This window comes from Pseudopodoces humilis, chromosome 1 (genome assembly GCF_049639895.1).
Source record: "Pseudopodoces humilis isolate 2021_Gansu_Grassland_sample_001 chromosome 1, ASM4963989v1, whole genome shotgun sequence".
Classification (NCBI taxonomy): domain Eukaryota; kingdom Metazoa; phylum Chordata; class Aves; order Passeriformes; family Paridae; genus Pseudopodoces; species Pseudopodoces humilis.
The window spans coordinates 35858194-35881004 of record NC_142200.1 but is presented as its reverse complement, the minus strand read 5'-3'; the positions used below and the strand labels follow the sequence as shown (position 1 = coordinate 35881004).

Genomic DNA, 22811 nt, shown 5'->3' with positions numbered 1-22811 from the left:
TAAACATGACAAAATATCTGATGACAAAGGACATGGAAAAGGCTGAGGCATTACATGTCTTCTTTGCCTCAATCTTTACTGGTATGACTGACTTTCAGGAGTGCCAGGCACCTGAGACCAGTGAAATAGACTGGAGTACAGATGATTTATCTTCTACGGAGAAGGATCAGGTTAGGGAACATTTAAACAAACTCAACAATCTGGTTCACGGGTCATGATGGGATCCACCCTGAGGTCTGAGGGATGGTGTGAACCCACATATAATCCACACAATCTTTGAAAGGTCACTGCTACCAGCAGAGGTCCCTGAGAGCTGGTAGAAAGGAAACATTGTTCAAGAAGGGTAAGTAGGATGGTGTGAGGAACTACTGTCTAGTCAGCCTCACCTCAGCCCTTGGAAAGGTGATGGAGCAAGTAATCCTGGAAACAATTTTCAAACACATGAAAGAAAAGAATGTACCTGGCTGTAGTCAGTATGGGTTTGTGAAGGGGATTCTGTACTTTACCAGCTTTCTGTGGTGAGGTTTCTAGCTTGGTGGATATTGTTTATCTCAGCATTAAGTCTTTGATCAGTCTGCCATAAACATCCTAATCAACAAAGTGAGGAAATAGAATCTAGATAAGTTCCCAATGAAGAGGATTGAAACCTGGCGCTTAAGCCAGGCTCCACAAGTTATGATCTGAGGCACAAAGTTCAGCTGAAGGCCACTCATCACAGGTGCATTCCAGGGCTCAGTCCAGCACTGTTTAAGAGCTTCACAGAAGACTCAGAAGATGGGACAGAGTGCATCCCCCTCAGCAAGTTTACAAATGATAAAAAATTGAATAGAAATGACCAATACACTACTTTTTATTTTTTTTTTCTGCCTTTCATAAAGACCTTGGCAGGTTGGAGATAGGAGAAACACAAATCTTAAAATATTTGACAAAAAAGAAGCATAAAATTCTGCACTAGGGAGGTATGCACCAATACAGGTTGATGGACAACTGTCCAAAAAACAACCTTCTAGAAAGACACTGTGGAGTCCTCACAGGGGGCCCTCAAAGGGTCCTCACAGTGTCTAAATGAAACAAGAGCCAACACTGCAGCAAAGCCAGTGATAGCTTCCAGGGTTGCATTATGGAGAGCTCTGGCAGCCTGTTGAGGGAGCTTTTCCTTCCCCTCAGAGTTGCTGAGATGTCTTAAATGTTGGACACAATTCTGTGCTACCTACTGTGAGAGAGACATGGACACACTGGAGCAGGTGAAGGGCTACAAAGGGGGTTAAGGGATGGGAGAATCTAACATACAAAGGAAGGCTGAGGTAGTTGGGACTGTTCAGCATGGAGAAAAGGTTCAAGGAAGGATCTTGTCAATGCATATAAATACCTGATGAGAGGAGTGAAGAAGGCAGAGGCAGGCTCCTCTCAATAGCATCCAGTGAAAGGCAAAGAAACAATGGACACAGATTGAAACACAGGATATGCCATTTAAGCATAAGGAAACACTTTTTTTACTGTACACAGGAACAGGTTGCCCAGAGAGGCTGTAGAGTCTATCCCTTAGAGGCATTCAAAACCTGTCTGGACACAGCAACCTGCTCTAATTCATCATACTTGGATCAAGGGGTTGGACTAAGTAATCTCCAGGTGTCCCTCCTCACCTCAAACTTTTTGATTCATCCTACAACAACTCAGAGAACAGGAAGTGTGAATAATGCATGACAGTGGTGAGAAGCACCTTTTCAGCTGAGAAATCTGCACATTTGGCTGGGACAGAGTAGTTTTGATAAATCCTACAGACTAAGGCGTTGCATGCTCTCCAGCTGTTAACAAAACCAGCAGAAGACAGCTTGTGCCTCTTGCCCCAGCCATCCTTGCTGTCTGAGGCCTCAGCTTACTGGCAGTTTCTTATGACAGCCAGTGATGAGCTCCAGTGGCCTTGGTGAACACAGAGCCTCCCACCCAAGTCTGCTATACTGTGATATGTGCTGGACCCTAATGCAATGTGAACAACTGGCGATGCAGGATACTCACTAATATCTGAGATAAACAATTTCTATAATGCCAACATGCCAGCACTGAGGCTGATTACTGTCATGCACATTATCTGCCCATGCAGATCAGTCTGGATGTGTCTGTGAATTACATCTGTGTACTGTGCTCAAGTGCTATAGATAAACTGTTCTAAACTACCAATGAGTTGTACCATGGCTGCAATGTAAGAAATGTCCAGAATTAAAACTAGCTGTGATATATGTAGTTTACTGCTATTTTTAAGAAGAATATTGTAATTTTGATCACTTCTTATTGTTCTATACAGTGTCTCAGCAGCATTGAGCAGGTAGTTGATTATTTTACATTTCTTTTATCTTTGTCACTACATGAGGTGACAAAAGCATCCAAATAGTCTATCCACCACGGAATTCCTTATTTCTTGATTTTGTTTGTTCCCATTGCTTAGCAGTGCTAATGAATGTGAATAGGGATCAGCTGGTATTTTATTTTAGCAGTAACATCCGAGTAACATAAACTAAAATTGCCCTAGGCATCTCATAACAGTGGATGTAAAACTTCAGACTTCTAGAGAATGACTTTTCAGATTATTTTACATTTATATCTTCAAAACAAGTTACTACAGCTACAGCTGTAAATATACAACATTTCTGCAAACCATATTTTGGTGATAACACCAAGATATGACGAACAAAACAGTAGCTCTCAAAGAGAATCTGCTCTCAGGGACAGATCCATTTTGGCTCTGGATGCAACTGAGAGCAGTTTTCTTGCAGCCACATTGAGTTATATTCACTATATTCACTCATCAATTATATTCACTATAACCAGCCTTTACAACCAATCAATGAAACAACAGCCTTGTTCATTCCCACAGCAGTGGCCACCCAGTGTAGCTCTGCACATCAAAAGCAAAGGACTGGTCAAAAAGATGAACACGTACACTCAAATGTCTAAATTAGGGCTACACTAGCACTGTGCTTTTCAAATTTTACATCTTTAGTTTTGCCATGTGAAGGACATTCTCACGTAGTCATTATAGACAAAATAGAATAACTTGAAAAAAAATGAAAACTTATGTCCTACAGAATCACTGCATGTATACTGACCCATAGAGGTCTAAATGAGGTCAACTGATAGCTGAATAGTCATTGTATGCACTTGAAACAAATTTTGTTGGCACCCACACTCATGAATGCAAAATTTATTTCCTTTATCTTCAGGAAAGAAGCATGTGGCAGCACTATTTGGATTCCACAAGGTGATTCTCCCTCTAATGCAGCCAGGCTGGGGTAGACAGGTGAAGTTTATCACAGGGAGAATCTGGCTCACTAAATTAGTCATATAAAGTTAGGTTCAGATCAAAAAATAAAGAAAAGCTCAGGTTAGAAAGGACCTAATCCAACCTCCTGCTCAAAGCAGAGTTAGGCTACGAGTCAGATCAGGTCACTTCAGGCTGAGGTTTAGCCAGTCATTGGTTGACCCATGGAAAATACCTACTCAACTACCACAAGCTCCCAGGAAACACAAGGTAAAATGGCTCAACAAAAGACTCCATAGAAAGGCTTCAGCTAACATATTTCACCTGGTATTTGCAGACAATTAAAATACGGCATATTTTTATTCTTAAGTTTACCGTGTGCTTGAGGCATCATTAAATATACCAAAATCGTGCATTCCTCTATATATGTTCCTCTATTCCTCAAAATCACCTGCTCCCAACATATGAATTTTCAAAAATTAAGAAGTTTGCCAGGTACCTGTCCTCTTCTGCAGCCAGTAGCTTCTGGAAATCTTTCCAATAAGGCACAAGTTTTCGGAACACTTTTACAAGCATTCTCATTTTTTCTTCCTAGTGAGAATCATGGATAGAACATCGGTAAGAGCAATGAATGAACATTTCCTTTTTCTACTTTGCAGAAGAGCAACAAAGCTGCCAAAGATCTGACACTGAAGAGACAGACAAATATAACTATTCTCATTTTACAGACTGTGCAACCTAGGTACTTTCATGTTGTAATATCCTAGAAGCCCACACATTTTACTTTTACATTATTTGTGAACACCAGGCTTTCTCCCATTTAAAAAGTGTTATTTTAAGCATATAATCACTAATGTGGATGTATAGGAAGAAAAATATTAAAATGTCCCCAGTATCATAACATTTCAACACCAGATTACATTTTGATATAAATTGCTTTTAATATTTTGTTTCACAGTACTCTTTCATATGTGGAATTTTATAAGAATTTAAGATCATTCCAAGAGTTAGGCCTCCCAGTGCACAACTCAAGGGCAGGGCAGCAGGTTTATTAAAGTCATATTCTTTTGCTTGTATCATTTCTGAATGACAGATCTCCCCTAGCTGGCAACACAGAGCTGAGCATGTGCCTTCTCCCAGGTCCCCATCTTCCCTCAGGCTGATCTATATTATGCATTACCAGATAAAGAGTTGGCAGCCTTGCCAGAAGAGGGGTACTCTCATCAAACAGTTACCATACTCAAGGGACCCTTAGAAGTGTTTGAGGACAACGTGGTTTAGAATAAAGAACTCCTGTTCATTGTCACAGGGGTCCTGACCACTGTTTTATCAGTTCCCTTCCTCTGTACACACTGATTACAAAAACAGTTCTGGGAAAAGCTGTGTTGTTACTCATAATTACACTATGTTAATCTGAGATCATGGAATTGAGGTAAGAGAAGAAATACAGAATGTTTTACCTTGTTGCCATAAGGTAAACTGGCTCCAGTCTCCTTTTTCCCGTAGGTTCTCATCTTCAGGCAGGAAGAGGCTTCTTTTTTTATCCATCACAGCAAGACCCTCATCCCGAATGAGCTTCCAGTTTTTCTCTAAGGACTGTTGTGAGAGCCATGTTACTGCACTGAGAAATTACTGTGTTTGGCTTTAGTACCATTTGTATTTTTTCCTGTCATTATTAACTTTAATTTTTTATTTGAAAGTAATAAAAGAAAGTGTTCACCGTTATTATCAAGTTTCTTTAAATTTTATTCCCTTCTGACATGTTAAGGCAGCAAAAAAAATAATTTTCACACCATTCTTCAGATTCAGTTACATTGGGATTGTAAGATTTCCACAATAGCCTCTTTGCAGATGAGGCCTCACTTAGACTTGCTTTTTGATGAGCTTAAGGGCTCTTTAAGTGATCATTTGGTATTGCAAGATAAATGTATTGATCTTCCTAAATGCTGTGCATATGACCAGGAATCATTCCTACAACTGGAAAACTACTCACGTAACTTGGAACTCCAGGTGCTGGCAGAATATTACAGACCAAAGAGGCCAAATTTTAACCACTTGAGTTGAAGTTTATGATTTAAACCTTCAAAAAGGCTTGCCAAGATTCACTTGCATGTGTTGATGCTATTGAAAAAATCATATACAGCTTGAAATGCCAGGCGATCATTTATGGACACAACCATTAAGAATGTGTGAGCTGCCTTACACTTCATGCACACAAACCCACAAAATAGCAGAATTAAAATTTCTGTTCTCTGCTGCCTTAGGACATTATATTTGGAGAAATCAGATAGCTTGGAAAACCTTTTATTCTACCAGCAATAAGTCATTTTAATGTTATAGCAATACAAATGGAAACCCCACAGTATGACAATGGATCTGGATAAAAGCAACTTCAATTTCCCAGCAGCTTACTTTTCTCACTAAACCTTATTTTGGGTGAATAGTTTTCATTTTTCCTTTGTGCTCTTGAACAATGCATTTCTCTAAGACATTTTCAATCCATTTCACACTGAAATAAGCTATGGTATGTTCCCACACTACCTCCTTATATGATGAGTGAAACTCAAAAGTCTGTACAACACAGACCAGACTAGGTGATATAAGTACCCCTTTTTAATCTTAAAACTTCATATGATTATTAGCCATTCTCATGTAAATTAAACAGTTGCATTTTCCACTTGAGCTTTTTTTACCTAAAGGAAAAGTTGATCTGACAAAATAGGTTTATATTGCTAGATCATAAAAGGCTCAACAAAGCAAACTTTGGCTTGAACATGTTGTCTATAATACAGCTACATTCTCCCACTAGAACAATTTTAGCTAGGCTGAAGTGTATGAAAACATGGATTTCACTTCTGTTATTATAGTAATCTCTATCATAACAAATTGGTTTTTTCTCTCACCTATTAAAAAATGGGGAAGAACACTTATTTTTCCTGGTGCATTCACATTATTCTCCCTCACTGATGGTTTCTATAACACTCATTTAACATTTAGCATTAAATAAAAATGCAGAGAGTTGTTTTGGGCTTTTTTTTTTTTTTTAAATGTCTTTGGAAAGCTTTGGAAAGACTTTTACAAAATGTATGGTACAAAAAAAGATGAAAAATTTCCACCTAATCAGAGATGTATATGAGAACAGTGCTGCTACTTGTTCAGCACTACACTATCTACAAAAGGAAATGCCAGCTTGAATACCTAGTTTTGAACTGGCTGGAGAAGAGAAAGAAAAGAAAGAAAAGAATAGTACACTCGCACTAGCCTCAATTTAAATTGATATAGAGCAACAAAACGGTAAAACTTTAGAAGATATTGCAAGTTCTTCTGTGCTTCCTCAAACTCCTCCTACTCCCTCAGCTGAAGAAAGGTAAGAGGGAGCAGTCATCCAGGCAGACAAGATGGCACATGAAGAGCTTTGGTGGTCCAAGGCATTGTAGGCAACAGCTGCTCTGTCACCTCTACTCTCCCTCAAGTGCCCCAGGATGAAGGATAGTGTGAGTGTTTGTCCTTGTGTTTAAAGTCTCCCTCCCCAACATGTTAGATACAAATTTATTTGAATACATCTCATCAATTTTGAACTAAGTCCTCAGTGTTTTAGACATAAATTGCTCAGAAATCAATAGGGTTTCTGAAAACATAGACCCCCCCATCTACAAAACACACTGATTATGCTTTATAAAGACCACCAGACAGCTCCTAGGGAGAAATAAAGTGGGGAATTCACCACCCAGCCTTGGTCTCCCTTATACTACAGACTCTCAGGGATACCTTGAGCAGTAAGGACACAAAAAAAAACATTAAAGCATAATGAATAAATCCAGGACTTGGACTTACAGCTCCTGATCTAAGAGTTGGTATCTGCAGGAAAAAGGGTGAATATACTTATGGCTCCATGATACGTAAGGAATCAAGCTCCAGGTTAGAGAAAAAAAAATCATATTATATTTGGTGCAGTATCCTGATTACAAGTGAAAAATCAGGAGGCAAGCAGCACTGGGAGCATATGTACTTGTTTGCTAGCAGCTGATTTCCATAAACCTCCATATGGCTTTTTAAATACAGTTGCTAATAGCAATTGAAGTTTACAGTTGCTGTACATCTGGCAATAATGTAGATTTTTTAATAGGGATTTAATAGGGATTTTTTAATATTGGAGGTTTTTATGTGAGACTATTATATTGCAAGCATCCTTACTCTGTGCTGTCAAACCCTTTCAATGTGTGGTTATAAAAGACACAGGAAGAGATTAAGAGGTTGCTACCCTTCACGTGAGGCACAACTACTGACTACCCATCCATTTTAATCCACTGAACTATAAAATGAAATTGTGGTGAAGAGTTTAATGTACTTCACTTTGTTATTGAAACAGAATAGGAAAGCATTTGTAATCAGTTACCACACTTCACTGGGTAATGCTGATAACTTCCAACCAAGGGGCAGTGTTTTAAACCATTCAAAGTAGATTCCTTGCACCCATTCAATCACTCACAGAGCTTAAACATCAGCACTTGTATGCATCATCTTTGCTCTTTTCAACACAAGTCTCCCCTTAAAGTATGCAGCTACACTTTAAATACACTTTTCAATTTAATTTCTCCCTTGACTATGAATGTTTAGCTATTATCCTAAACCATTAAGGCCCAGCTGTCAACCTATGGAAAATTATAAAGATATGTGCTGTTGCCAATGCTTTCATTGTCTTTCTGCATTTTTCTTGCTGCACTTTAAACTTTAATTAATAAAATCTAAGTCATCAGAGAAAAGCAACAATACAAGATCTACTTTAATCAATCAGCTGTTCACTGCAGTAAACAATTGGCAAAGCATCATCTGGGTCCTTTCCAAAAGTAAAAGGACACAACATGCAGAAAGGACAAAGTTGCCTAAGTCATTGCCTACATATTAATTTTAGACCACTGAAAAGTCTCTAAGATCCAACACCATTGTATCTCTTTTATTATTTTATTTTATCTTTTATTTTTTATTTTATTATTTATTATGAGTACCAGAATAGAATAATGCTATAAATGAGGTTCTGCAGAAGGTACTGGAGAAAGATGCAATGACTCAGTATGACTGGCTGAGGAAAGTTAATTGTCCCAAGGGAAAAGGACAGGTTTTCAAAGATGAAGGTAAGGTTTCCTTTCAGCTGAGATGAAAAGAGGAGGATGGTTTCTTGAATTCCTAGATCCAAAGGCCTAAAATACTGTAAATCAGAAACACTAGAAGAACACCTCTATATAAATCACTCACCATACCCTTCCTGATATAAAGGTTTATATTTTCTTCTCCCTGAGAAATCAGGTGCCTCTCTCTGTTCTTTCAAGGAAAAACATTAAGCCTCAGTGAGCTGCAGAGAGATTAAAAAATTCACTTCCCTTCAGCACAGTTCCACTAATTAAGATTGACTATATCCTCGTAAGTGTTAGTGAGATATTCTCAGTCTTCCCCACCTCCCTCCAGCAAAAAAAAAAAAAAGCCCAGCCCAAAAACCTCTTCCTTAAGACATTCAGGCAAACAGGTAATATTAAAATGGATAAAGTATGAGATTGTCTTTTTTTAACCTTACCCATCAGGAAGTTAAGAATCAGGACCCATTTTTTAAGTAAAGTAGTAGGACAGAAAAGGAGACATGCCATACTTAGGTATTTAGCATAGTAAAAATGAATCATCCTGTGGAAATACCCCTTTTGTTCACTTGCAAACAATGCCACTAGCATAGACAGTATGTCTCACATCTGTATGATTAGAGCTGGTTAAGCTGAATGCCCCTCAGAAGGAAGTTATTAAACTGAGAATACTGAAAAAAAGACAATTTTCTCTTTAGGCTTTCTATGGAAAAACAAGGCAATGTCAAAACTCACATCTCCATCTCTAGACCCAAGAACCTGGATGATCCTTTATAAGAAAATCAAGCCAGGTCTGTGCTATAAGATGCCACTGATCAAAGCTGGGCAGGTTAATGGAATGAACCAAAGAGAGTTCAGCTTTACTACTGCCCCTGCCCCAAATAAATGCTCAGTTAGTATTAAGATACCAAGTTACTGAAAATAGTTCATTCCCATTTAACAAGCAGTGAAACTCAGAGAGAGGGTCAGGGCCTCCAGTGCTGTACACAGTATATATCCATATTGAATTCTACCACTGTGATTTGGAAGCATTTCCCACATTTCCCACACAGACGTAAGAGGAATGTAATGAAATGAAGCAGTAGGAAATAACTGTTGATTGGTTTTGCTCTGTAAGAAAGGGATTTTTTTTTTAACTAAACTATGTACAGAAGTTGAGTACTTCAGAAATTAGAAAACTAATGTCATCAATATTTTTTTTTGCTATTTCCTGAAGAATACTACTACATTGCTTACAACACTGTAAGTAATTAATATCAAACCTGCTTTCTTTCAAAACTTCAAGTACTTTCTTTAATTACAAAAAAAAGTACAAATATTTGTCCTGATTCATATAACTACATTTTGGCTTTATACTTTAAATTGTGTTATCTTAAAGAATGTAAATCTTACCACTCCCAATTATGATACCTGTGCAAGTAAATTACCAGTCATAATTTAATCTAGATTCACTGACATATTGCCAATAAAACAGCTAAAATATATATCACCAAATGATTGGAATGAAAAGGTATTATTGAATTCTAGACAGGCAGTTGTACTGTGGGGTCAGGGGTCAAATTCTGTCCGTGCTGGTTTTCTGAGCAGCTCTTCTAGGAGCCACTCAAGGTGCTGATCCAAACCAAGGCCTCCATATACAGCCTGATCAATCTGAAAAAAACCCTTCAAGGTGAAGCTCTGGCCATTTTGTAACAACAACTGAATTATTTCACCCTTACTCATGCCAAGGGTGAATGGATCATTACCTTCTGTGACATAGGAATGTGAAAGGTTTACACGTAAGGAACTGTAAAACAACACTGCATGTAGCTCTAAAACACCAATCAAATAATATGCATATTTCCTTTCTGTTTGAGAGAAACATAGTAAAAAGTTCCCAGTTTCTCCATATCTTTTATGGCAAGAGGCATCCATTCCCACACATACCTCAATAATTAGTTCAAAATGAGCATATTTCATGTGCTAGTCCATAAAGCTCTCTGCTTCTTGGTGTGGCTGAAATTGCACTGGAGAATCACACTTCAATCTAAATTTCTAGCCTTATTTTTGTTGCCAACAAAACCATAGCAAAGAGCAATATTCCTTTTAAAACTACTTTTATGGGGTTTTTTTCTAACCACCCTTCAATTTATTTTTAAAATATGCTATGTAACTAAGTATAAAGAAACAACCACTCTGAAGGAATTTGTTCTTTAGAAATATACTTTTTTGGGTTTAAATTATTTATCCCTAATGTTTTCTTTAAACCACAAACCAGTAATTGATGCACACAGGAAAAAAAGCTCTTCCTAATTTTTTAAAAATTTTTTAGGAATTATTATTAGAATTATAGTAAATTAATAAAAACAATGTGATTTTGCAAATAAAAGCTAATGTTATGAACAATAACCACACTACTTGCCTTGCATTAAATAAATAAAAAACCTTCTAAAGAATTTAAATTCTGCATTATTATCTTTTCTTAAAACTGTCACTGGGAATCCACACTTGTTTTTCTCATACAATTAAAAGCTTCCAAAGTCACTAAATATTACACAATGGCTCAAAAGCACTGCCTTTCCTGACTAATTAAAAATTCACAATGGCTGTTCCAGACATTACAAAATTGTGCTGTCATTTTCCACTTGAGATGTTGCATTTGTCTACCATGCAAATTTTGTATTTATTAATAATGTCAGCCATCCTGTCCCCATTCTCAAATTTGAAAATGTCTAAGCTTATTTTATGGTATCTTACTTAAGTCTTGTGCTCAATCTGACAGTGGTGTTGGGAATTCAGTCAGTAGTTCTGACCTTATTGATTAGCATTTTCTCTGCTTAATAACTGAAATTATAGCTGCAATTTTAATAAAAATAAAAGTATAACAAAGCCTTACCTTCACCAGTTCTGTATATCCAGTTTCCCTTGCTGTCCACCAAGGCTGAGCTTTCAGTCCCTTGACATTGTAGAGGGAGCGCTGCCAAACTGATGCAAAGTGACCTCTTTGGTATCCAAGTTCATACCACTTGTATGCCTAAAACATTGTAGTTGTTAACAACCAAATTCATATCAGCCAAGCTCCTAAATGAAAAAAGTAACACTTTCTGGAAAGGTAGCAGGCTGTTTCTTTGGATGCTGGGGTTATTCTTTTAATAAAATGTACTAATGAATACTTTAAGGAAAAAAAACATACAAACAAAAAAACCCAAAAAACAAAATAGATCAGTTGACCAAGAGAGTCCAGTCCAACATTAACAAAACAGGATAATCTCAGAACCATTCACATCAAATATGGGCCAGTAATTCATGCCCTGTCCTTGGACTTGGAATATCCAATTGTTTCTCATTTTAGTCAATTTCATTTTCTCTGTTTCCTCTACCTACAAATTAGGATGATTGTTTTCTGCTGCCAGTGGAAATGCTGTGATGATTAAAACAGCAATGACTTTGCAGATCTAAAACATTAACTCTTTAATACTTAAATGCACTTGAGTTTCTTCAAATATTTTTTGCCACACCAAAATTGATCACACAACAGAAGTTAATTAACTGAAGTTAGTACTGGACCTTTGCTTGTCTTTGCTCTTCCTTTACATAACTTGTTTTACCCTCACATAGCAAAGAAAAAAAAGCAAAGAAAGAAAATAAGATGCTTGGAAAGAAAAGATCCAGGGTTTGTAGTACTGTCATAAGCCATATATAGAGAAGGTTTTACAGAGCTTCCTCCTTCCTGCCCAGCACTGCTGCTCCAGCTGCAATATTTCAGAAAAAAACAATTTTAAAAAATCCCCAAATAAACAACCTCCCCCAAAACACCACAAACTAAAAAAAACCCAGGACACCTAAGTAGGGAAATATGAGAATAATAATTCCAGGGCAGGGGGACTTACACAGGCAGCAATCCCTGCCTTGAACAGAAACTGGCCAAAGTCCTTGTTGACAGTCTGTAAATTTTCTTCAAGTTTTTAAAAAATGTGGTACTCTGATCTTTATAACTCTCCCAAAGTATGGAGGAAAGTCTGCAATACATTGTTGCCTTACAGTATTTATTTGAAGGACACAAAAGTATGTATGAACAGAATAACAGCATATAAATATATATATATATATATAAACTGTCATCTTTTTCTCCCTAGAGAAGCTCAGTAAAATTGTGCATGGGTCAAAAAAATACTGTGTATTACCTTGTGCAATACACAGTATATCTTTAAATTTTGATGTTATCTTGGTTAACTGAAATGGAATCATCGGGATTTATAACATTTGTTCCCCGAAGTTGTAATACCAGTGAGATAAGAATAGATTGCTCATGCTGACTGCCTGCATTCATTTGCAATGTCTGGAGTTAGGCCAAATGATAAGGGGAATAAACTACTTGTTTCAGCCCCTGAGTGATGAGAATGAATGTTGCTGCTCTTTAAGATATATCAGCTATAATTACAATGTATAATACAGGTAATCTTTATTTATTAGAAGAATTGAGCTATGGAAGTTGCCTTTACTAGGATGGAGTAGGGTTAGGCTGCCTCACTCACCCTTTCCATTCCCAAGACTCTGTGAGAAACATTCCTTTTCTCATGCAGCTCTTGGTAGTGGAACATGGACAGCTCCAACAGTGTAGCTCTTTTCCAAGATAGAAATTGTATGAGATGCACTCAGTTTATACATTCTGTGTGAAGAGTGCTTTGTTTTGTAATAACTTCCATGGTTTTAATTTCCCTTTTCTTAAGCCAATATGGTATTTTATCAAATTATAGCTGGAAAGGGCATACTCAATACTGTTTTTCCCTAACACTTCCCAAGGCCACATTCATAACTCCTGATTTAGCTCTGATAGATTAATATCTCCCTTCAACAAACCTTCAGTGATAGCAATTTCACATGTAACTTAAATATTGATCTGTTTCCTTGATTAAATCTTGAAATTCAGCAAGTCCAGCAAGGTCAGTGAGAAAAATTTAGCTGAACATCGGACTTTCCACTGATAAATTTAGAAGTCTCCTCTATCCCCAAGAAGTTAATTTGTCATTAATTAAACTTTTTCCACAGCAGATTTGGCCATTAACTCCAAAACATTAACACTTAATTATCTTGGGGTTAGAGATGATGTACATTAATTACATCTGTGTGGTGTCTTTAGTCAAACATGGCAATGGGATGTTCTAGGCTCAGAAACTCAACCCAAAGTGTCCCATGGAAACGTACAGGGATTTGAGAGAAGAAGACAGCGTTAGAGTGTGAAAGCAGACTCTGTGTGTCTGTGTGTGCATGTGTTTCTAAGTAAAATGAAGTAAACTAATTCTCACTTGAAAATGAAAAATTTTTAAAAAAATCTCATTGGAATAATATTGCAGGGAAGGCAATCTAACTTAAAATTCAGATATTACATTTCACTGTTCTAGATCTACTGTAAGTTAAAGTTTTGTAATAAGAGTTTCATGAATTATTAAAAAAAAAAGCTAACCTGATGAACTAGGCTTGAGAAAGATCACATACAGAGTCTTCATCACAGCCCATTTGGTTCCCCATACTGGAGAACAACCTACTGATTGGGCCACAGTACTAAAGACATCAGCATTTTTTACAGTTTTTTAGGTATTAATATTGCACACATTACTAGGTAAGTAATTAAAAAGCAGTGACTTTCACGGCTATTTCTACTCTTATTTTTAACGCTTATTCTTTTCATATTTCCCACCTAGGAATTGGAATGTTGTTTTTGTTTTTCCTGTTGTTTTTTAATTCATGCCCATATTAAAGTTCATGACTAATCAGAGTCTTAAAAAAGGTCCTTTGCTCCCCTACCATGACCACAGTGGTAATTCATACTTTTTAATTTTGTTTGTAAGTATAATTTGATTTCAAATAAACAAAAGATAAACTCTTATGGCTTCCAGTGTCATATGCTTGTCTTTGTTGGAAACTCAACAGATACTTAGTACAAATTTCTGTTTTCCTGATTCATTTGCTAACTTAGATATTGAAAAAAATTCATAACTCAGCCCACATATTCAGTTCTCTCATGATCCTCTTTTATCACATACTCATTGGTGCTTTTTCCTTGGAAAGAAAGGAACATTTACAAAACACTTTCGTACAAGAACTTCTATATGGTAATATACACATAATTCTTTTAACTCTCATTAAAATCTGTGTTGTAAGTGATATAAGCAGAAAACAGATTCTAGAAACATTTAAAATTCTTGTAAATTTTTAGTCCCTTGTTTCAAGCTGCCCTATGCCAGCTTAAATGTTTTAAGTTAAATCTGAAACAAGGAATGCTGAGATTGTATTGCAATGCCTATAACAGATTTTTTGCTGTTGTTCATCTTGACTTCTACACACGCAGGCTGGATTGTTCAGACTTCTCTTGTTTTCAACATTATTAAGCCCATCATTAAATGCTCTTTTGGATTCTGCAGCCCAGCTACTCAGAGATTTAGATTTTAAAGTAAGGAGATGTTAAACATGTACCTCTTTGTCTCCCATTCTCTGTAATGCGTCACCCAGATGAAAATAAAAACGTCCATCATCTGTGCCAGGGTCACCAGACTCCAGTCCTTCCTAATAAATAAAAAAATAAAAATTAAAGGTATAAGAAAATTTCAATAGGACTTCTAAAAGAGTTCATTTGATTGCTGTAAATAGTCAGTCAATCCTATGCAAGAGACAGGCTATGAAATTAGATAGAAAATGCAACCACCATGGTAACCTGGAACTTAAACTGGATGAATACAAAATGTCAGTAGAAAGCCAGTGAAGAATGTTACCAGTTTTCCAAATCCCACAGCCTCTCCCCTCAGTCCTTCCAAGACAGAGGCATATTCAGAGATGGATACTTGCCTCTGGCTCTATAAACATATACATAAGCATTTTATAAAGCTGGATTAAGGTTTTATTTTGTAGTATTTCTTCCCAAACCCTCAACAGTATATGTAAGGCTTCTATGGATCTTTCAAGAACTTTAGGTTTGCAGCATTCTACCAACCTCAAAAGAATTTGAGGCTCAGAGCTCTGTACTTTGGGTTAGCCCAAATTTCATTAATTTTTAAATTATCTATTATTTATTAATTTATTTAATTAATAAAACAAATATTAATAAAACAAATAACATAAAATGGATGTTTAAGAATTGATCGTTTTCAATGCACAAGCTTGTTCCAGTTCATAAGCAGTAATACACCAGTATAACTCTAACAAATAGCTTAAGCAGTAATTTGTAATTAGTACACTTCTAGTCTGACACATTTTATACATTCCAATTCTACATTTTGCTGGTAAAATATTTACTGTGGATGAAAAAGTACCTGTAGATAAGGTATGCTCTCTGCTATCTTGTTTTCTGCCTTCAGGATGAAGCCATAATGTACTTTGGCAAAACCATCATTTGGAGCCAGACTTAGAACCTGTTTGAGAGAAAATTAATTAAATATACCTGTATGAATCTATGCAAATTAACAAACTTGTGTACATAGGACTATTTATTAATGCAGTGGTAATTTCTTCCTTTACTGATTCTCAGGTAAACCCTTGGCTTGTCTGTGCTTCCTTTTCTTCATTCACTTTTGTGCTTTCTCCAGACAAGCCAAACTTTGAAGTCTCAGAAGTAAAATTATTCCAACAGAATTTTCTTTATTTTTTACTTGTCTGTCCTTTTCTACATTTCTCTCTTAAGGTATAGCTTGCTACAATATAGAATTTAACCCACTATTAACATTTGAGTTACTTATTCCAGGTTTGACTAATCAGAAGGTAAGCAGCTACTCTTGAAAAAATCTGCAGCAGAAACATACCTGAAATAGTTTTAAGTTAGATAGATTTCCAATGGTGGCAAACTAACTTTTGCAAGAGAAAATACGTGAAGCATAATGACTGCAATTTAGAAAGAAACTGAAATGTAATGCCAGCATCATGAGATGGGGATGTGCAAGCCCTGGAACACCAAGGGCAGTCTCAGCACAGTGGTGAACGGGAGCGCTCTCTGGAACAGTGTGCACTTTTCCGGCCATGAGAAAGGAGGTAATAAAAAGTCTACTGCAGTGGTGACTCAATGTACTTTCACACTAGAAGTTGATGGATAAATTATTCTTTTATAGTTGTGTGCTGGACTCTTTGACCAAGACCAAGCATGCTAAATTCAGCTAAAAGATTTTGTACCCTCAACAAGATTCAGATCACATCTGAATTACAAATTTGCTTAATTTTGCAGAAAAGGGAAACTCATGGGAAAATGTCCAGAGATGGATATTTCATGGGGACTGTGGAACAGAAGGATTTGTGAGTACAGGGACAGCTGTAGGAAAGGATCAGTATATGGGGCAGTGTTTCAGGGGAAGGAGGTGTGAAGCTGCCAACCTGAATTCTGAAACATGCACTCGCAACACCAGTCAGACAATTTAAGTGCATTTGGTCCGCCTCAGCAACGGCAAAAATTAGAGAATGTCTTGATCTACTTTTCAGCTCTGCATTTCTATGATGTACATATTCAATATAATTTTTAGCTCTATGCAATATCAATTACATGGTTAAGTTAATCTGTTTTTACACCTCTTCTGTCCTTAAAATAAGAGTGGACAGTCTTATCAGGATAGACCCTCAGTCTGTGAGGATCATCACAGGAGCCTGGCAGGCAGTGGAATTACAGAGGCTGATATCCACTGAATGTCTAGACAGCTGTTAAGTACAAAACAACAGACAGATGAGCAGTTTATCTTGCCTAAATCCATTTTTGTAGCTACGTAACTTATGCCATGGATAAAATGCCTGCATACACTATAGTTATTTCCCTCTGCCTTTTCCATTCACTGTCTGATATCACTTTTCAATCAAAATAATTACAAGCAAAATCATAAGTAGTTTTCTGGACTAATGTCTCTCTTTTCTCATATCTTCAGCACAGTAACTACATCCAAGCAAAACAAAAAATCACAGGTGTGAGAATACAAAATGTTATGAGTTAAATATCGCAGCATTTTACTTCTTGTCACAGAAAAGACTTATTATTAAGGAACAAGCAATTTGAGAATCTATTGGAAGTCCATAGTATGAGACATTATTAGAAAAAAGTACCAGAGTAAGGGTGAGCTTGATCCCTAGTATAAGAACACTCTACCACCTTCTGCATCTTATGCCTTTTGACTACAGCATTCTGTGTATAATTATTTTGATCCAAGAATCTGTACCTGCAGGGTGAAATGAAATGACTGACAGAAATATTTATTAGCCACATAATTTTGTTACAGTTTCTTTAACTATAGGATAAAGCTATCTGATTAATTAAGACAGAATAGAATTTTCTGTATTACGGTTCATTTAAACTATGCTGAGTTGCATTAAGGAATGATCTACATTCAGAGCCCCTAAAGAGCAGCAAAGAGATACAATCAGCAGAAATTACACTGGAAGTATTTAATGTAAATTGTATTACTCTGTTGCTGTTGCTGCATGCAATATTAATTATGTTTAGAAATAAGTTTTACTAAACTGCTCATAGCCCATTAAATACTAATCATGAATATAGAAATTAACCTCTGGGGCTAGCAGTGGCTAATTAGCCAGGGCAGAATACTGAGTTCATGTGGATATTCTGGTTTTGGTACCTGAGATAGCTCAGTCAGAGCTGGCTTATGCACGTTTATAATGCTTCACTGAACCATGCACACATGCCTCAGCATGCAGGCAGGAAAAGTGCTATTAGCTGAGCAACCAGTCTTACAAAATGCTCTATTTTTTTATAATCTGTAGATGTTTGAACCAAAAATAGTTCTAATTCTACCAGGACTACTTTTAAAGTTATGTTTTCTTTAAAAATACAAATAGCTCTGAATTCTATGAGGATTACCCTTAACATTATGTTTCCATGTCCCTAAGTGCAATGTTCAAAAGAAAATTATTTAATATTTGAGGCATAACCGAAATCCTCTCCAGCTGGACACCATTTTCCATCTGTGGTTCAGCAAAAATTCTGGCAAACACAAACTAGAAAAGTATATTTTGGGCAAGTTATACTGTACCACACTACAGTTGGAAGCAAAAAACTGTCTTGGTCTGAAGTTCAGTGTTTATACACATTGCTTCTGTAGCTAAAAAAATAAACTATAAGAATATATTAAAGAGTTTTAAAATAAGCTGCTAAGATGTAACAAATTTGGAAAGAGAAATAAGAATTGACTGCAAAATAAGTAAACTGGCTATTTAATGTAAACGAAAACCAGAAAGTTTTCATCCACTAGGATTTCCTGGGCTTCTGTTCAATTCCTTGGAGATGATGCAAGCTCAGATTAGTCTGGTCTGAAATGGTATGTACTGTGATCCCATGGAGGGAACAGTACCTATGAAGGGTTCATCTGGCTGCATGTGCTCAGTGCATGCTTAACACAGATCAGTAACACTGAATTGAAATTGAAATGTTGCAGCAGGAAGTTAAGATTTTGCCTATAAATCTAGGAGATTCCCTGGAAATGGGAAATTTGGAGTTTAAGTTCCTCCACAGAGAAGAGTATTTAAATACTTGTGAATTTTCCTGAGCAGCAGAAACAAGTACCAAATGCACAGGAACTTAGACAACCATGAACAAGGCTAGAGGGAAATCAACAAAAAACTGAGACTTTAAGTTGATTAAGGGGTATGTTCTCTTGAGGATGTGTACTGAACTCTAAGATGTCTGCACTTTCTGCATTAAAGAACACTTGAATAAAATGTATGAACATCCCTACAGCGGGAAACACAATACAGGATTCATAAATATTGGAGGTAACCACTTTGCAGCACTGAGTTCATGCTCTTGTCTGTGCTCTTTTAACATTTTTGTATCAAAAGATTACACAAGTGAGAAGGACTTAGTCACACTTCAGAAGTTTCCCAGTGTTTTCAAAAACCATGGGAAGAGCAAGACATCTCCTTGAGGCCCTCAGAACCACTATTCAGTGTGCCCTTTTTTCTACCATGCAGAGAATCTGAGCACCTCTGGTAGGAGCTCAAAACCAAGAACTTTCTAAAAAAGCATTGCAATAGTTGAGCAGAGAGAGCACTCCAAAACAGGCCATGTAGCCCCTAAGCAATCTACCCAAAATCATGCAAGAAGCCTTCAGTAAAACCAAGAACCAAAGCAGGTAACACATGAAATTCTCCCTGTTTCTTTGGGTATTCTTTCTTAAAATCCTTAGTGTAAATTTATCTGGAATTAAAACAAAAAAATTACATTATTGTGTTGGAATTCAGCCTTAGTAATACGTAAAATATGGATAACCCACCATGATTTTAAAAAAAAATTAATCCAAGTCTTAAAAAAAATAAATTTGTCTTCCTTTTGCAATGACAGAACACCACTATGCTCTGTTCTATTTCAGTGTTACTGAACTGTGAAACAGAGTAATTACACTGGATGAAGAAGACTGGGAAACAATATGCTAAAAGCAAACCAGTTGCAGACCTGTTTTCAATCAGAGCCCTATATATTTCTTCTGAAGTATATAAAACTCAGTATCAAAGTAATTATATAGCAGATTCATTACCTTCCTCCATGTATAAAAATCCCTGTGATTATTGAGAAATTCTAATAATTATGTTCTTTGTGACAAAACACTGAATAATTGCACAGGAAAATCTTGACCAAAAGGAGTATGTTTTTGTTTTCTTAAATTCCTTGCAGCTTGAGTACCAGGTTTGTTTAATAAATTCTGTATAAAAAGCCAGTATTTCCAATCCTCTGAAAAATTTTGACAGCAAGCCAAAAATCATCGGACAGAAACATTTTATGGAAGGATCTAAAAAGTAGCCAAAGTAGCAAAGCAAACATTATTCTGGCAACATCTGAGACTACCAGAGGAGCCTGAGGGAAAAAAATGGTATTCCTAGTGTTTAGCTTCTGCTTCTAACCAGGTGGTTGGACATCCTCCTTCTCTTTGAGAAGCTATCAGAGATGAGAATCTCTTCAGCCTCCCAGATGTGGGGGATGGAGAATCGGGCCTTTATTCTCAGGAGGTGGCACTAATCCTGCTGATCCCTTTCCAGCCTCCATAAACAGCCAATTACCCCACCAAGACTGTCCTACACAAGCACCACAAGCGTGCCAACATCAACAAGACCATTCCTGGTCAAGTTTGTGCTCTACCAGTGATGTCAGACACCACATCTTTCAGACAGTTTCCAGATGTTAACAAGGTTTCTAGATCACAGGAGCAGAGTGGCCTTTCCTGAGAGCAAAGTTTCCCCAGCCAGATAACCATAGCATAGACAGAAATATAACTCCAATGAATTGTCCACACTACAAACATCATGAATGAAAAACAGATTTTAAGCTGCTTATAGAAAGATGAAAAAACTAAGGTTAAATAGCTTTGTGAGTACTGATCTACTTGATCACATGGTTAGAGATGCTGTTCTTGTAAAGAAACTGATTTACTTCTGCTTTCCTTGTCTTGAAGATTGGTTATCTTTTTTTTTTTTTTTATAGTATGCATTACATATTACATGTTACATACAACACATTTAGATGTGTTATCAATATATTCCAAACCTGACTACCAGAAGGTAGAAGAGTTGAGTATATGGAAATAATTTGCATTCCTCTGTCAATGAGGAAAAACTTAGCATGACACTATCAGAAAATATTAATTAAAATTAAAGATAACTGCACCAGAAAAAAAAAATGTATCTGTATTAACCCTTCAAAATCTCACATGTGATATATTTAACAACTAAAAAAAGTTAAAATCTATCAAACTTTGAAATGAACATAATGTTAACAATAATTTTCCTTGGCAGGAATGGAAACTCACCTCTTCATATACTTTCTTAGCATTGCTGTTATCTCCTATCAAGAGGTAACCGACACCAAGGTCATTCTTGAATGAAGTCTCACTGGGAAAAAGCTGAACTAATTTCTGCAGAGTAACCAGGGAACCCCTCATGCGACCTGATTTGATTGAACAAGACTTAATTACAACGGCAGATATAAGAAACAGTAGCAAGACATTTACACAACATCTAAGGACACAAATCAGAGGCAAGTGGTCCACTTTCACTGACAATCAAGAAGGAAAAGATGGAAAAACTTGTGCAGACAGGAGCACATTCAGCTGCCTGGCTGTCACTGTGGGTGTAGCTGTACCAGGAATATTTCACAGAATCACGGCAATCACGCAGTGTTATGGCAGCCTCTTGTGGAGAACCTTTCACAGTGCAGAAGTAACATTATTTAATCTTTGGAGCAAAGCACTGGACAAAACTAAGTAAACATATAATAATAAACTTCATCTTAATTAATTTCCAGTGTTAAGTAAGTTCTAGTCTACTTCCATTATGAAGGTTGTCATGCTTTATGTGCTAAAATTAAGTATGATCCTTGACTTCCTAAATGAGGTCTTGCTAAGGAAAAGCGAGATCAAAACAACTTGATATTAAAAATCCAACCCATGGGAAGAGAACTCTTGATTGTGCCTCATATTCTAATCATCACTTCTCATACATCACAGAATTGAGATCTAAAACTAGAATCTAAAACCTAAATCTTGGGGCTGTTCTCCCTGTGTTCCATTCTTCTCTATGTTTACTGAAAGTTTATTCTCAGTATGTTTACTCTGCTTATGCCAGTCATTTCCTCTTGATTTTCTTCAGCTTCAGTAGAAAAAGAAAACTTTATTCCTTGTAAATAAAAAGTTTGACCACCTATCATCATAGCTTGTCATAGCATCTGCTGCAGCTTTCTACAGGCACTATTATCCTAAATTATTGACATTAGTTCCCTAGAAAAAAAATTAAATAATGTAAAAATGGTTTTCATTTACGATACTAGGAAGACAAGTTCAACCAAAAAATTCAGTGGAATTATCACTTTAAAATCCTTAGCAATGTCTTGAAATCCTTGCTCAGACAACTGCTGTAATTTTTATACCATCCTCAAAACTTACCAAGGAACTGCTGCCTGTCTGCTTCTCGCTTCAAGCTCAGTTTTATCAGGTCTGAAGGGACATTTGGCAAACTAACCACCTCATCATAAGTGTTGATGGCCTGTTGCAGCATCTCATTGCTTCTCATTTTCTCAGCTAAGTCATCTTCAGACTAGAAAGAAGAACAAAACCATTATTAGAACACATAATAATCTGTTAATCTTAAAACCAACTATTTTCTTACCGGGCAAAGTATGCAATTGTTAGACTATGGGTTGTGCTTTATGGGAAAGTACACTAGAATTACCATTATATCTTGTTACCTACAAAGTGTGTGAAAGGAGAAGTACGAGAAAATTTGCACCTAAAACATTCATTAACACAGATTTTTGATTAATATTTGTAGAATTCATAATTTCTGCTTTCAAAAACAGATGAAGCAATCTGTTTTCATAACACAGAAGAAATGCAAAATTTTGTCTATGGACTATTTGCGTACTAAACCTCACTCTGGAAGCAATACACAAATCAAAACACACCAACAAACATTTTCATCTA

General features: G+C 36.5%; 1 protein-coding gene across 6 annotated transcripts in view; it reads right to left on the bottom strand.

Annotated features, from left to right (window-relative positions):
* ASPH (aspartate beta-hydroxylase) overlaps positions 1–22811 on the bottom strand; it is a 112933-nt gene that overhangs the window by 10754 nt on the left and 79368 nt on the right. For all 6 annotated transcript variants that reach the window (XM_088053047.1, XM_014255120.2, XM_014255134.2 and 3 more), the window contains 7 exons: positions 22275–22425; positions 21144–21280; positions 15672–15770; positions 14839–14928; positions 11261–11398; positions 4717–4852; positions 3756–3847 (listed from right to left, as the gene is read on the bottom strand). In XM_088053047.1, coding sequence (XP_087909173.1) covers positions 3756–3847; positions 4717–4852; positions 11261–11398; positions 14839–14928; positions 15672–15770; positions 21144–21280; positions 22275–22425 — 843 coding nt within the window. The remainder of the gene's footprint in view (positions 1–3755; positions 3848–4716; positions 4853–11260; positions 11399–14838; positions 14929–15671; positions 15771–21143; positions 21281–22274; positions 22426–22811) is intronic.